This window comes from Xenia sp. Carnegie-2017, unplaced genomic scaffold (assembly GCF_021976095.1).
Source record: "Xenia sp. Carnegie-2017 unplaced genomic scaffold, XeniaSp_v1 HiC_scaffold_21, whole genome shotgun sequence".
Taxonomy (NCBI): Eukaryota; Metazoa; Cnidaria; class Anthozoa; order Malacalcyonacea; family Xeniidae; genus Xenia; species Xenia sp. Carnegie-2017.
The window spans coordinates 6946546-6963307 of record NW_025813484.1 but is presented as its reverse complement, the minus strand read 5'-3'; the positions used below and the strand labels follow the sequence as shown (position 1 = coordinate 6963307).

The window sequence follows — 16762 nt, the reverse complement described above, 5'->3', positions numbered from 1 at the left end:
ATTCGCCTCTCTATGATGAAACATCTTCATGAAAGCTTCTTTTTTTCTTTGAATGATTTGCATTTCTCTTATAGAGATAAAGTATTCCTGAATGAATTATCTAAAGTTTGAAATAAACTTGAAAAAAATTAGCATTCGTGAAGACTTTCTAAGCGGAAGACAAGATAATGTCATTTGGTGGAAGGTTTATGTTACAAACTTTAGTATTATGAAAGAATGTTATATGCAGTGCGGTGTTTTGAAATTAAATGAAGATATGATCTTCGCACTTTGCTGCTAACATTCTTTCATATGACATTCCTTTCACGAGAAAACATGAGCCCAACAAAATTGACCTGCTCTCCACTGTGTGACTTCATAGCTCAGTTGGTCAGAGCACTGCACCGGCACCGCAGAAGTCATGGGTTCGAATCCCGTTGAGTCACCTGAATTTTTCACGTTCATGAGACAATTGCTTTAAATTGTCCAGCAAAGTGCGAAGATCATATCTTCATTTAAACTTTAGTATTGGTTGATCGCTAGATGGTATGCTTCAAAATAAGTTTTCGTGCGTAGTTTAGGGAGAGTTTTGCAAAATCTTCGGATACAAGCAACGAGCGCTTTTTGAACCTGCAATGTTATTTTGAAATTGAAAGGTGTTTATTACTATTCTTTCATTGGTCTATCGCTTTTCCGTGTTCTGCTTTTCTCTCTCTAAATTACTATTCATTCATGAATATATAAAAAGCTACTGTTTGTAACTGCACGTGAAGTTTATGTTTTCATTATGTGAATTTAATGACCACATAAAAGTTCTGACCGTAACGAGGGCCTTATTGAGAGATGTTAATTTAAATATGGATTGTTCAATTTCTAATATTGGCCACGCGCATGTTTCTCGGTCGAATTGGCCGACAACAATGGCAAACTTTCTCTGTATCATGGAATGATTCATGATACATGCTATCAGTTTGTCCATTTACGAAATCGCCGTAGTAAATGCAATCAAATTTCTTTTGCGGTGCAGTAACTTTTCTGCTGAGCAACATGCGCCAATATAAGCAGGTAGAGCATTATTTCACATGGGCGTCATTAAGGAGACCATGTTCATATATTCTGATAATTTATGAAAGTGGAATTGTTTTAAAAGTTTGTCAGGCAGAATATATGAATATGGTCTCCACTGCCCCCATCCCCCCCTCTCCAATTAATGTAGACTGATCTTTTTAAACAGTAAAAAAATTCTTAAAAAGGAAAAGTATAAGGTTTGAATGGAGCAATCTCTGCAATAAAGCATTGCTTCTAAGATTAAAAAATTTCCTTGTCGTAACGAAAATATAAACATCTTTTTGTAAGTTTGAAAATTTTACTGTCCAATTGTTAACGCTATCCAAGTCTCGTACAACCGGACCTTAGGATGTTAAATTGGCTTCTGCATCAGAGAAAAACAAATTGCTAAGTCTTAATTAATCTTTCATGATCTGTTCTCATTTCGCAAGGTATTTTTCTGTTGAATGCTAAATGATCTCCCTCAATTTTTGTAACAATTTAGTTTAATTTCTTTGGTTACTGGCTGCTGAGGCAAGGGTGTCTGCTGGTGGCATGAACCTTTCTACAAGTTAGTGGCATTTTATCTTTCTAGTTTGTATAAAAATAGAATTTCTCACTGCTAGATTTATTGTTAATTATTCTCTAACGTCCCTTCCCCCCTTCAACAATTCATGAAGAAATATCTCAACTCAGTAAAATATTATGTTTGTCAAAGATTATTAAAAAAACTGAGGTCGACATATACAAATAATGGTGCTAATACAACTACGTATATAAGTAGAACTTGATATATTTGTATCATAGAGGTAATATGTTACGATTATACACATGCATGGTGTTTTATGCGTTTTTTATTTTATTTTTTTACAAATAATATTCTTACAAATATAGAAATATACATTTAAAGTTGAAAGTATATCTTGGATCGTAAAGCGGTCGTAGCTCGCCGCCGAAGATGTTGCGAAACTCGTTCCAGTAGATTCACGGAAACCATATTTTATGTATAGAGGGTGTTGACCCGTTGAACTAAAATACATGGAACGCTACTTGAAGCAAATAATTAAAGCCAAATCTTACACCCAGACAAGCGAGATTACACCCAGACACGCGTGTTTAGTGTTTCGAGATTCACTCGCGTAGTGAAAATTGCTTGAACTACACACGCATGTCTGGGTGCAATCTCGTGTGTCTGGGTGTAAATTTGGATTCAAAAAATTATTAGGCTTTTCTATTACAGGTAGCGTTCCATGTATTTTAGTTCAATGTCAATGTGTTAGCCATACAATTTATACAATAAAAAATGGCGGATTTATTATCATGGGGATTTAGCTAGAAGCTAAATTACCATATCAACTATATTTTTAACAAACAAACTTTTTATACCGAGGTGCAGTTTTTTAGAAAACATGTTTACAAGAATAGAACCTATTAACTTATTTTCCTGGTTGGGATTCATATTAAAAACACAAAATTGACCAACATGTATTTATATAGAAAAAGTGAAAAAGTGACTGATAGTCCTATGTTTTCTCTCGCTTTTATCCCATTTAGTTTCTGTGGTTGCTAATATCCTGTTCGGTCCATGTGTTGTGTTTTGACGTGCTCTCAATGAATCACTTACTATTTACAAAGATTGTTCCTACATGATCTTGTGGAGTGAATTATTTTCATTCATTCAATATATAGCAAGCCACGATATTTCTCGTTTAAATTATATTTTGAGCCTGCTTTGAAATTCGGTTGTCTTCTGTGAATACTTTAACCCCATTCTCGACCAATATATCAATATATATTTATCTAAGTGTAGTCCTCTCCATTTTATCGTACAGCAATTGCAGCTCTGAAGTATGGTGTACTGTAGCTACTGCTCAATTGGTAGTCCAAAACATTCCCACTTTTCAAAATGCGAAGAAGATCCTTCGAGGTTAGTTTTGAAAATGAATACAGTATTAGTGCTTACTGCAGTCAGTCTTGTTATTCTACTTACGCGTAAGGCTCTGCTTGCGTGCTGCAATATTTAATAAAAAAATCAATGTTATAAGTCGTATTTACGGAACGGATAATGACTTTTCGAGATACCTTGAGAATACTGTTTTTTGACAAATTAAGAGGCAAACTTTGTAGAGTTTGAGTGTATCAGACATGTTTTCGAGCGAAATCTAAAAAATGTGATTTGTCACATGCTATTTTTAATATGGTACGTGTGTTCTTGCCAAATTGCTTTCATCTGTCTCATTAGTTTCAGCCCAAAGTGCATGCATTTCTTGTTCACACGTCAATAAAGTAAAAGTGATATAGATATGGCACTCATTAGGATAACGAAAATTATCGATAACGCAAAATATATACGAAACGATGAGACGCCTTTTGTACCCACAAGTTAATTGACATGAATGTCCTGTTTAATAATTGTAATCATATGCACATTAAGTTCAAGCCATAATATTGGGTTTCGATATTTTGATTAATTTGTTTGTATGTGTTTGTGTATAATTTGCTTAAAACTCTCTATGGGGAACCTGTTCCGATTGTAGAAGAAGTCTCATTGGAATCCTTGCATCTTTTAGGTATCTATAGGGCTTGACTTTGAGCAAAAATTTGTTTGGCAGTTTAGGAATTTCCTCATTTTACCACGACTACTCTTACACTGGCCTTAGGGTAAATATTGTATTTACATGTATACATACATATATATATATGGCGACAAAGATATATGGAGATATATATGTACAGACAGAACTTTTTTTATCATCCGATTCCTTTTTTTATGACGCGTTTGCTTTAATCCATCAATCTAAATACGAGCACCGGCTCAATCTTCATTCATCAATGGTAAATGGTTTTCTTATCAGCTGGTATGATCGACTTTGACAAACGCATTCTTTTAGAGCTATTTAAACTTTTCCCACGGTACGGCCGTGTCTAACGTACGGACAGCATGCATGATACGTACTCAATTTACATGGGAATTATATAGCTATAGGATATTACACCGATTAATGTGCCTTGTTTAAGCTTGAAAGTCTTGCTGTTTTTAGCTTATCTTTGTTTGTTGCTTTAGGTATTAGATTTTATTAAACAAACGACGTTACTTCGCTTTAATTTTTCATTCAAATCTTGAGTAAAAAATCATTTCATATAGGACATTCAAAAGCCTAGTAGTTATAAACTTTCAAAACAAAAATTAGATGTCGATTTAAAGGGCGTGAAACTTTCGAAATTTTGTGCGTCACATGTAAATGACCATCGAGTTGCGTAGCTTTTGATTAGTTCTGCATTGAAGATGTTGTTTTTGCTTTGACTATCGCGTGCTTATTTCGTGAAATCCGCGCGTCTTTGCTTGTACTTAATATCGGAAATGGTTAACTTGTAGACAAAGTGTTAATCTGCTCACAGAAAACACGAGTTTGCTGTAAGCTTTAAAATCGCCTCAGCTTATATCCCGGTCTTAAAACGATTTCGCGCCTTCAAACCTTCAAACTAATGCGCATGATAATCTCACGTGACAACGAAGTGTGTTCACAACAAAGTTGCGTCTCCTTCTGCTTGCCGGAATGATTTTATCCGACACATGTTGATTTAAAGTTATTGAAAGAATTTGCAATAAAAATATTGGTGTTTAAGACTTGGACTGTACGTTTAATGCTATGTACTTCGCGTTTTTATAATGCCATGTTTCAAGCACACGCAAAGTCAAACCCAAGATGTCTCTGTAAAGTTACTTATGAATGAAATAGCATAGTCAATCTATACGCTCGTTTTTTGCGTATGGCGTCACTGATGTTCATAAAACGTCGGGAGTGAAGATAAACAACATTGAATAAACATGTTTATTTTGAGGAGAGCAGAAATTTGGACGGAATTGTACATTGGATAGAAAGAACGATGGCAGTGTGCCATTAGCTATTTCATCACGAACAATATATCTTCAGTGACCTCTCCCAATGGTTATACAAATGACATAAACGCGATCATTTAGTTTTCAACGTATGGGGTACCTCTCTCGCGGACATCCTAATTTCGGTCTTCTTATACAACTGAAAGTTCAAGCTCAACTGAAAAAAAAATGGATCGCGGCTACATCAAACTCCGTCATAGCAAAATCATTTACTCTGGCCGGAAAAGACAGTTTGTCATTTTAGCTTACTCCTCCTTTACAGTGTTCTTATTTGACCGTAATTGAAATGATCATCGATTGTGATCGAGGTCATCCTAACATGGACGTGGTTGATAGATAGCGTATTTAAATGTCCATTAAATGCCATTTGCCGAGGTAAATTTATATTGCTTTCAAATGGGAAACAACTATGGCGATGAAAAGTCTTTTAGCGCAAGTTTAGTTTCACAATTAATTGTGGCGAGCATTCTATTTTCCTAACAACCCACAACGCCGACATCTGACAGGAGGAAATCAAGTTACAGCCATCAACACTCCAAACCAAATTACCAAAAGCCTTCAAAAGCACTTCCTTCGCACCTTAGCTCTTGCCTCAAGGTGTCGTATATAAATAACCATCAGAGCGTCCTAAAGACGCCACAATCTTACTCGTTGGGTCATAACATCTTGCTTTGTGACCTATATATACATAAGCTTGGAAGCTCTTTGGTGAAGGCTGTTCGAAGGAGGATTTGCCAGTGCGATTATCTTACGATGAATTGTATCGCCCGAAGTCTCGTTTTGTTGTTGTAAGTATCTACATAAGTTTTTACAATTGATGTTCTATTGAAACTATCAAGAAAACGCATTAATAATAACATTATTGATACTGCACGAGGGTTGCACATGGGAACTTCATTTTGCACTTCGATTAGAATTGTTTCGATTTGTAAACACGATCAAATCATGTCTATTTATGTGCTTTACATAGTGTCGTTGGAAGTTGTACCATGATTGCAAGTAGACGTTCGTCAAAGGTACGTATTTTAGAAATCACGAAAAGAAATCTTTTAGCTGCCTGCAAAAAATTGCCTTAATTGTTTCAAATTTCTTCGGGGGATTTCGCTGACATATTAATTAGCTTCTGAGTCTGCTGATCGTCTTGGAAGGAAAGCTTTAAGGATTTTGTGTCTGTAAATTTTCGTATAGACAAGGATGCATCGCTGAAAATTAATCAGCAAATCGTGTGAGTGAGTTTTTCACGATAGTACTTGTAACAGTGTTTCATCTACTGTCCTATGAGACCCTTGGAAAATGTTGCCCACGACCTGTGACGTTGTAGCAACCAACTCTATTTTGTCATTTTCAGTATGAAATGAATGGTTTGCAAAGTGGAAGATGGGAGATCTAAAATACCATTGAGAAACAACCTCAGTCGAAGGGTTTTAAGCAATGGTTTATTATAAACAAAAGCAGTTGGATGTGCTTTCATTTTTATTATTTACTTAAATGTTTCTCATCAAAACATTTCAATTTTCACTGTTAAATTTGCTGACGCTAGCAGTATGATGAAGTAAAGGCTTTTACTGTGTCAAAAGATTGTTTATTTATATAAATCAACAATAGTATTGAAACTTTATTGGAATAGATCCTATCGGCCATAAACAGTTTCTCGTTTGTACATATAGCTTGAGGTGATGTAACAATATGTTTCTGCTAATCCGTGAATCGACCATTACCAGACGATAAGGCTTTTTTTACAAATGGCAATGGTAATGGCAACCGCAGAGTTTCAATGCCGTAGATTTATGACCACACTTACATCCACTATGCTAAGTAAGTGGTTGCTGGCAGAATGGAAATCTTCATATTGTAGATAGTGATCATCAACAATAACAAAAGCCTAGTGCAGATATCTTTAATTGTGATTTCACTTAACGTAATTGCACGCTTAAGTTAATCGTTGGGATATTTTTTTGATAACGACTGACACCGGATTATTGTCCTTGAGATCTGAAGCAATTAAGGACGTATACTTTTGAAAACGCGTGCAAAGGCGATTAGTGTCAATGTAAGGGGAATATTCTCTCAAACCCTAAGTATTGGCTCTTTGGATGTATTTAAAATTGCAAATTCTTTTTTTAGGTACAAGATGTGCATAAGAAAAGTTTTGATGATTTTTATAAAAAATCTGTGGAAAGTCCGATTGAGACTGAAATTGGCTATCCCAATCGACGTCGAACTCAACTTTATTCAAGAAACACAGGGCGTTTCGTTCAAGTTTTGCGAAAAGGAAGGTTGTTGCAAAGGGAATCGATGGAAATAAATACGGTTAGTAGTTCGATTAGTCATCGGAAATTGGCGCATTAATGAGTCTTTAGAGATGCTATTAAGATTTTCTAATGAAGGAGTTGTTTTGTGGGATGGTAGGTTCTGGCGTTGCTAAATGCTGTTTGTATTGTATCATGTTTTACATACTTATATTGTTTCGAAAATAGGTTTTTTTTGTTTCGCTTTCTTTTATCCGCGTCTGCTCATAAATTATTTTCGTTATTAATCTGATAACATTGTTTACATTGGTGTGTCAGTCTGACACCCATTTGCTTTTGTCGGTGTAGATAACATTGTTTCATACATTGTTAGTGAGTTAACTGCCATTACGGTTGATAGGATATTACGACTTGTGTTGCTAATGTATGGCATACACGCAAAAAACGTTTGGTATTAGCCAGCTCATGACAATTATTTCATAAGGACAGACGATCATGGAGCGAATTCATAACTTAAATTGTAGAAATGATTATCAGCTATCGCTGAAACGTAGGCATTAGCTTAGTACAAACTCTTGAAATAAAAAAGCAGAAATCGTGTTTGGATAATGATTATACTCGAATCTTCTTTGACCCTCAATCATTGTGATCGTAAGATCTGCTTTCGACGATGATGTTTTCAATGTTTCACGAATGGATGCTGACATTGCTATCGGATCAGTTATTTCACTTGACTGTCATCGTTGAGGGATATATTATGTACATTAGTATGTTCATAAATCAAGTGTTACTTAAAGTGTCAAAAAGCTAATAAACTTTGTTTGCTTGCATGCATCTTAATCTGTTAATTAAGACGTTTGCAAGTGCAAAAATTCTAACCAGTAGAAAGTAAAACACACCGAAAACAAGATGAATTCATATGAAAAAGAATTCTACAATTTGAATACAAAAAAAGGGAAATGGTGTTTATTGCCTGCATGACGAAGTAATGATCGTCTTTTATTCTTATTTTGATTGCTATGTTTGGATATGATTATTGTCAATTCTACACTTGAATAATGAAAAAAATTCGTTATAAAGAGGGATTTCGGGGCTCTTAGACGCGCTTCCTTTGAGAGGTATTATACCTTCTAATCCAAGATTACAGAAAATCTCACCGAAGTAGATAATGTACGAAAAAGTGTTGTAAAGAACGTCCCTCTCCCCCCTGCATTCACTCTCAATGGAACGAAGTCATTTTTAACTTACTTGTATTGGGAAAGCTTAGTCTCCCTCATACATACACTTCCAATTGGAAAGTAAAAATACTCTATTTTTATTTAATATCCTTGATACAATGTAAATGGTTTGAACCCGGGAGTATCGTTACATGTTTGTAAATGTAGATCGTCCAGGTTGGTATAGTCCTGAGAAGGACTGTTTTTGGTGTTGTCGAAACGTCAGTCAATAACAACGAAAACAGTCCTTTCCAGGACTATACGAGCGTGGATGATCTACATTTACAAACATGTAATCCTTGATACAGTGGCAAATCTAGTGCAGTGCATCTGGCGAGTTTGCTCGTGCTATGTAATTTTAGATCATTAACATTTCTGTGTAAACTAGTGAGCTAGTAAAAGCATTACAGTGGTGTTTAAACTTATTTTGGAATGTGTCCTGTTTGTACTTAGCTCCTCGCTTGTACTTAGCTTAGGTGATGCAACGATTTTTTGTGCTAATCTCTGGCATCATTAATGTGCTAATCACTGCCGGTCGTGAAGGCAGCCCGATTATTTGGTCCTGCATGGTAATCTTTCTGTGTTCACTAACTGTGAAAGCAATACATTTCTAAAGAAATAAGTTATATTAATGATCTGAAATTAACATAGCAGTAAAGTATTGGGTTTTTCTTGTGTGTGTGTTTTTTTTCTCTTGGTTTTCTTTTGAGTTTTTCGGGTTTCAGAACTCTTGGGAGCTCAAAACGTTTTTGACCATTCACTATGGAAATTCCACTTTTCAAGGCAATACTTAGATTTGTCATCACGAGAAATTATTTGTTTTATTAAACCATTAGCATTGTTTGTAAAAGAATATTGAATTTAAAATTGAGCTTTAAGGTTACAGTGTGAATTCTGTTTTGTTTTTGCTGTCATGTTATTTGTATAAATGGAATAAACGTTTACATGAATAAGTTAACTTACATGTCAAGTGAAGTTAAACTCCGCTGATGTCCAATGAAGCCCTTGTTTTTCTCTTTTAGCTGATCTGGAGATACTTACAGTTTCATTTGGCCGAGTTCATATTAAAGGCCTGGCGCTGTCTTTGTATGTTTGCTTTGATAAACGAGGACGCCTCATAGCAAAGGTAACTTTTTATTAATGAAAATATCGCTGCCCATGTCGTTTATATAAGAATACTTTGATGAAACTGAAAGTGAAAAGTCAAGGCAGGATAGTTCAGGGAAATTAAGGGGTATAAGGCACAGCCAAATTATGGGGCCTCATCTCCGTGTCTCATGAATCACAATGCTCTTTTGCCTGAAGGCCTGGAGCAGCTTGCCTTCTTCCCTACTCCCCCCTCTACTCTGAACGGATTTGACTCAAAGCATGCACGAGGCAATCATTAGCTGATGTTCACATATAACTTGGGAAGCTTATCAGCTTACTGTAAAAATACAAACAGCGTATTCCCTGGTAATGGCTCATTTTGTTGGACCCATCTGGGTAGTGCAATGTGGATGAAATATTTTTTTTCCTTTACTTTTTCCACATTTACATTGAATTAAAGACAATAATAAGATGAAATTCCTCATGTTTTTGTTATAAATACATTCGGCACATGTAAAGAAACAAGTCAAATTGAAAAGAGGATTTGTCATATTGTAAAAGAGCGTTGTTTATGTGCACGCTAATTTTAAACAAACGGATGTAGCTTCATTCTATTTATAAACTTCGAAGTGTCGTTGTTTTGCGCTCAATAAATTGTACCACGCGCATACCATCGTCAGACAAAGGTACTTGTAGAATTTTTTAGTTTTTAAGGGATGTTGCACAATTTCATATAGTGTGAAGTATCATTTTCTAGTATGTTAACATATACGCATAAATAGAAAAAATCAACTAAAGTCAACAACGCAATTGGCTATTCGGATTACTCCAAATTAGCACTTGCAGAAATATTATTATTAAAAACACTCGCCGGCTTTTCACACACGGATATAGGAATGTGTGAATGGACGATATGGTGCTGTTTTGATGTGTGTTTTTCGAATGGTTTTCTATAGCTGGTTATACATACAGGGTGTATAAAAAACTAAACAGTTAGGAAAATGTTGCTTAAGTGATCAATTTTGTTCAAGATTACAAACTTTTGCGTAATTTGACCAAACCGTACACGAATGATAGGCATCCAAATCACATATTTTTATGCATTTTTCCTTTTTTAGTTACCATTTTTGAAAACATCATCAATTATTCATAAGTTCGTCAATTTAACCTCACATTTACGCATGCATTTATTCCTGTGTACATATCCCTACTGTTTTGTGTTGATCTTCCCCACGACTGAAATGATTTAGTGAAGAGGTCAAGAAAAATATTTCAATAAGAGTTGATTGGATTTTAAAACTTTATGTAAATTGGACGAAATCTTTACATCTTAATTCTTTATAATGAAGAACCCACATCCTGTGTTTATAAAATATTCGTGGTTTGTTACTGTGCTAAATGTCCTCGCAGATTGCTGGGTTGCACGATGAATTTGAAGAAAATTCATGTAACAACTCTTTCGCTAATTCTACCAAACCAGCTATTAACCTTCAATATAAAGGGTTTCTCAAAAAAAGGAACACACAGTTTCATACATGTGTGTCGAATTAATTACTGCATAAATTAAAAAGTATTTTGATGAAAGGCACTTCAGTTTCATGTATTGACAAGTTCTCGTTGCGAACTATTTTTTATCGTGTCATGTCACGGCCAGATTTACGTGTTGGGTTCAAGGGACAAGGGCCCTGAGCCACCGGCCATAAGGAGCTAGAAGGGGCCTCCCACCAGATCAGTCGAATTACTCAACTGATCATACAAGCGACGACTACAGTACGAATAAAAATAATAATGGCCTGATAATGGTGTTGAACAACGACTACTTCGAATCACAAGTGAAATATAAAACCAATGGCTTTCTTAAGATGTAAAGGATGTTCAACAAAGTACTCGTTTCAACAACCTAGAAATAATAGAAGTCATGGGACAGCCCATCAAAAATCACCACCTTCCTTTTCTATCATTCTATCAACACAACCACATTGGGAATCTTTGTGTTCTGCTTCTTGCATGGTAAAGGTCTTATCCTTTGTTTCCAATGTCGTTTCATTCACTCGCTGTAGATGCACCTCCAAGTGTTTGAGTTTATAAAATATCAAGAGTGGCCAAGCCACAGTATAGTAAATATACAGTAGAGCCAATCTGTTGAAATTTTTGTGCCATGCATATCTTATTACGCGTATGATTGTTGCAGCCATTGACAAGTAGAAATGATGAAATGGCTAAGGGCAACCATTAATCTTGTTAAATATACAGCAGCCAGGTGCATACGACTTGTGCCTACTGTACATTCCCTATATTGTTGCGAAACCACCCATCTTTCACTCCAACAATGCAAGTTTTTCATCAAAATTATTAGTCGTTTCTTTAGTAAATTAATTCCATTCGTTGTCTTTCCAAGGATAACGTCACAAAAATATAATTGCATTGTAGAATCACAATAGAATTTTTGCACAGAACATAAACTTAGGTAAAAAAAGGCCACCCACCATAAGATGGGCCCCAGGCCTCCTGAGAGGTTAATCCTGTGCTGTGTCATGTCATGTACAAAGATTACTCGTTAGACTCAATAATATGTTCAATGGGCGTCTGTTGTGGTTTTTATATCATATTGATGTTTCTTTTACCATTTTAGAGACGACCAACTTTGGGATGTGTATTTCACGAAAAGCACGGACCTGACGCATACAATGTGTACGAGTCACAACAGTTCAAGGGAAAATATCTCGCTTTTACTAAAAAAGGAATGTACAGGCACAGAGTGAAAAGCAAGTTAGGGACTAAACCTGTGCAGTTTGTGGAGCGTCCCAGGTCAACAGTTATAAGAAACACCAGGAACTTAAGGTGGGTTCGATTGTCAACTAACTAACATGACTGTTTCGGCAAATGCTGTGGGTAGAGGCGGACACCAGAGCGGGGTGAGTGATGTTTAAATCTGAAAGGTTTTACACAAAAATCCAATTTTTTAACTTAAAGACACTATGGCAAGTTCTTTATTAAAAAAATTGTACTGAACTGGCTCTATCTGTTTGCGCATTTATGTCCCAGACTCACAGTTAAGAGTTTATTTTATGTGGGTGTGTGTGAAATATGTCAATAGTGCAACAACATACCAGGGCAGCTCAAATAATCATATCCATAATTTCAAGATTATCGACAAATTTCAGCTTTATGCTGAGCGACAGCTCTAAAAAATGACAGCTTTAATCACAGCGACAACTTTTAGAATTATTTAATCAATGTCACCTTTCTCACACAAAATTTTCACATATGTCAAAACTTCTACGACACTGTCAACTTTCATAATAACGAGAGCTTTCATGGCAACGACAACTTTTACCACAATAACTAACAACAATATAGTGACAACTTTCACAAGAGCAATAACTTTCACAACAACAACAACTTTCACAATAATGACAACTTTCACATCAATGACAATTTTCAAAACAACGGCAATTTCACAACAATGATACTTTCCCAAAAATGGCAACTTTTACATCAATGACAACTTCCACATCCATGACTTTCAAAAAAAAACAGCGTCCGCAATGACTGCAACTTTCACAACAACGACAATTTCACAACAACGACAACTTTCACAACAACGACAATTTCACAACAACGACAACTTTCACAACAACGACAACTTTCACAACAACGACAACTTTCACAACAACGACAACTTTCACAACAACAACTTTCACAACAACAACTTTCACAGCAACAACAATTTCACAACAATGATAACTTGCACAACAACGACAATTTTCACAACAACGACAATTTCACAACAACGACAACTTTCACAACAACCACAACTTTCACAACAACGACAATTTCACAACAATGACAACTTTCACAACAACAACAACTTTCACAACAATGACAACTTTCACAACAACGACAACTTTCACAACAACAACAACTTTCACAACAACGACAACTTTCACAACAACAACAACTTTCACAACAACAATTTCACCTCAACGATACCTGACATAAAATATGATCGTGACAGCTACGACTATCACAACAATGGACTTTTTTTATAAATAATCATGGTAGGCATAACCTGGTGTTTTCTGTATGAAAAAGTTGCAGCTTGGTAAAGATGATTATAAAATAATCAGAATAAAATGCGAGCGGTGATTGGTCTAGAGCTGTGTTTTTCATTAGCCTGTGCAAAACACGTCTGAGCTCAACCAATCAAATCAATCAAAACAACAATCAGCCAAAGAGAATTTGCGAATCGATCATGAATTAATTTTATAGGAAAAATTAAAATGCATGTGCAACCCTCGACCTTCGGTTTCGGGCTTGCACTGATCTGCTCTTGAGTTCTCCCAAAGGTCTCCTCGGTTTGCATAAGCCTGTGAAAACACAGTAAACTTATTTTATTTCTTAAATAATGACTAAGTAATATATCGTATAAATAGAATATATCTAGTAATTACTTTTCAAAATTAACACAATAAAACGCGTGCAGTGACTGTTTTAGAACTGTGTTTGCATTAGCCCGTGCAAAACGGATCTCACCTCAACCAATTAAATCTATCATCAATCAAAGAGAACTTGCAAATCAATCATAAATACATTTTAGATGAAAAGTTGAAACGTTTGTTTTCAATTTGCCTTTTTCGCATTATTGTTATTTTATAGAAGAAGTGAAAGGTGTTTTTCGTGTTTGCACTCACTTATGCAAACCTCGGAGACGTTCGTGAGAACTCTCGAGCATGTGCAACCCTTGACCTTCGGCTTCATGCTTGCACGGATCAGCTCTGGAGTTCTTCCAAATTTCTTCTTGGTTTGCATAAGCCTGTGCAAATACAGCAAACATCTTTTATTTCTTAATTGCATACAAAGTCTACGACGTCTTTGACGAAATCTATACATCGATGACGAAATCAACGTCTTTATGAATTGATGACGAAATCAAGTACATCTTTTAAATAAATGACCAAATTAACAACAACATCATTACTTGGAAATGACAAAATCAACAATATCTTTACACATAGATGGCAAAATCAACCACATTTTACAAATAAACGATAAGGAGAAATGGCAATTTTCTCGTAAATGACAAAATCAAAGGCATCTTTGTTAGTAAATAAATTAGCTGACTCAACTCAACGTTTTTATTAGTAAATAAACAGATTCAAAAGCCTGCCCTTACTGATGGATGAAGATTTAAAAACAGGAAATCCACCATAAGCTCATTTTTCCAATACGTAAATTAAATTATGTGCTTAAACTGTCCTTTTCAGATATTACACATCTTTGCCTAAAGGCAGAAGACAGCCAATCAAACCTTGGGAGTTTGATGAACATAAACGTAAAGCAAAAAAGATGCTGAAACTGTTCAGTCAAAATAATTCTCCTTTAAATCCTGTTGTGAACAAAAGGCAAAATAAAAAAACGCAAAAGAATGCCAACAAGAAACTGAATAAGAAAAGAAATGGCCACTCGAAAAAAAATTCCAAGAAACTTGTCTGGCAAAAGGGGGCAAGTCGTCTCATCGAAAATAATCGTTTTCCTCCCAAAAATAGGCTACGTGGCAGGGTTGCGTTGAAAAAGAAATCTAAAGATAATCGAAATAATTGATCCTAGTCATTTTGGATTAAAGCTTGAGCCATCATATTTTAATGCGACGTTGTCATTTCATAAAAAGGAATTGGTATTTATCGACGTGTGGAATTACGCCATCAGAAATTTTTTCTGAGAAATTACTCTTGCTGTCTATGGCAAGGTCTTCAGGATTCATGACTGCGATATAGCTAAGATATTATGCTGGACATAAAGTCGTTAGATTTGTCGTTTCCGTAATTGATGAGTGTTATGCCGCAAACGACATTTCTACCAACTAGGGAAGTAAACAAAGAAACTGAGATAAAGATTCTCTTTCAGTCCAGCGTTAGAAAAAATCCCTTATAATTTATAGCTAGCCTATAAATATACAAAAGGCTGTTATTTATAAATGGTGAAAGGAGCTTTGTATGTATGGAGAAGTATGGATTCTTTAGCTGATGTAGTAGCTACCATCTATTATATTAAGCATCACAAATGTATTATGTAGCACAAGATATTCTTTTACATCGAAGAATTCCACCAAGCAACCAATAACGTCAAGCGTCATTAGCGAGAGAAACACAACGTTCTCCAAAATCCAACTCTTTTAAATATTCAATTAATTTTTATTACACATAGTTTTATGGCTAAAAGGTAAAGTTTTGTAACTGCATGATTATAGTCTTTCATGTAAACTATTTGACAAACATCCATGTACAAAATTAGAAATACATATCGGAAATTCATTTTCGTTAATTGTTGTTTTGAATCGCTATTTTTAACCGGCTTATACTTTCAAGCAGGATACAAGTACGTCTTATCAAAGCGCAACAATGAAACTATAGCTCAAAAATTCTTGTCGAAAATTTTTCATTGTTGTATTAAGGTTTCTTCAGCGCTTCCTCGTTGTAAAAGCAAGACATTTATGCAGAAACAGACTATCATAATGCTCTAAACTTTAGCTACATCGTCGGACCTGCTGGTGTTGACTGCCTACATTTTTCTTTTATGCCACTGATCTAGTAGTACTGTAGGCTATCACATTCTTGTTGCTGTTTGTTTGTAAACGTCAAAACACAGTAAGAGACAACGAGAACGATATTGTCTTTCTGAAGCAAATCAAGATTTTAACACGTGGAACCAATTTTTCTTACCTAAGAATGGTGAAGTAGTCCAAGTGCCCGCAATAATTCCAAATTATTGTCAGTGGTAAACTTTGGAGTGCAGCATGAACGGATTTTCAGAGAGGGGTGCTGGTGGTGTCATAAATTCTTCGCCCCTCTAAGAAACATTTTCATCCCTCAATTTTTCGCAAAAAAATCTGTAGTACAGTTGAACTGAGCTTTCTGGGCACTGTTTCAACACTACTTTTAGTGGCTACGCTATCCGACTGCCCAAAACTTTCCACCTTACCAGCTAGCCCCCCCCCTAAAGTCTTGCACCATTCCTGAAAAAATAAGAAATGAAGTGAGAGACATCTAGGAATAGGATGAGCGTTGAACATACGAAATTTCCATTCTATCCAACACATGTATAACGTTCTATATGGGAGCTTATTGTTTTCCCACTTTTAGAGAAGAAGTTTTTGTTAAGGTGTGACTTCAAAAAGACGATTCAACACAGAGAGCAAGTGTTGTTTGGAAAGAGATTTTAAAAAAGTCATTCATATTGTAACTTTGAAAACTTTGTAATTTGCTATCTTGCTCATTGAA

General features: G+C 35.4%; 1 protein-coding gene across 1 annotated transcript; it reads left to right on the top strand.

Moving 5' to 3' along the window:
* The first annotated feature begins 5517 nt into the window (after window positions 1–5517).
* LOC124444207 (fibroblast growth factor 5-like) lies at window positions 5518–15806 on the top strand. Its single transcript, XM_046994794.1, is given in 7 exon segments — window positions 5518–5715; window positions 5898–5943; window positions 7052–7187; window positions 7190–7237; window positions 9416–9519; window positions 12115–12323; window positions 14750–15806. Coding segments are annotated over 7 exon segments (915 nt in total). The 5' UTR covers window positions 5518–5680; the 3' UTR covers window positions 15087–15806.
* The last annotated feature ends 956 nt before the right edge of the window (window positions 15807–16762 follow it).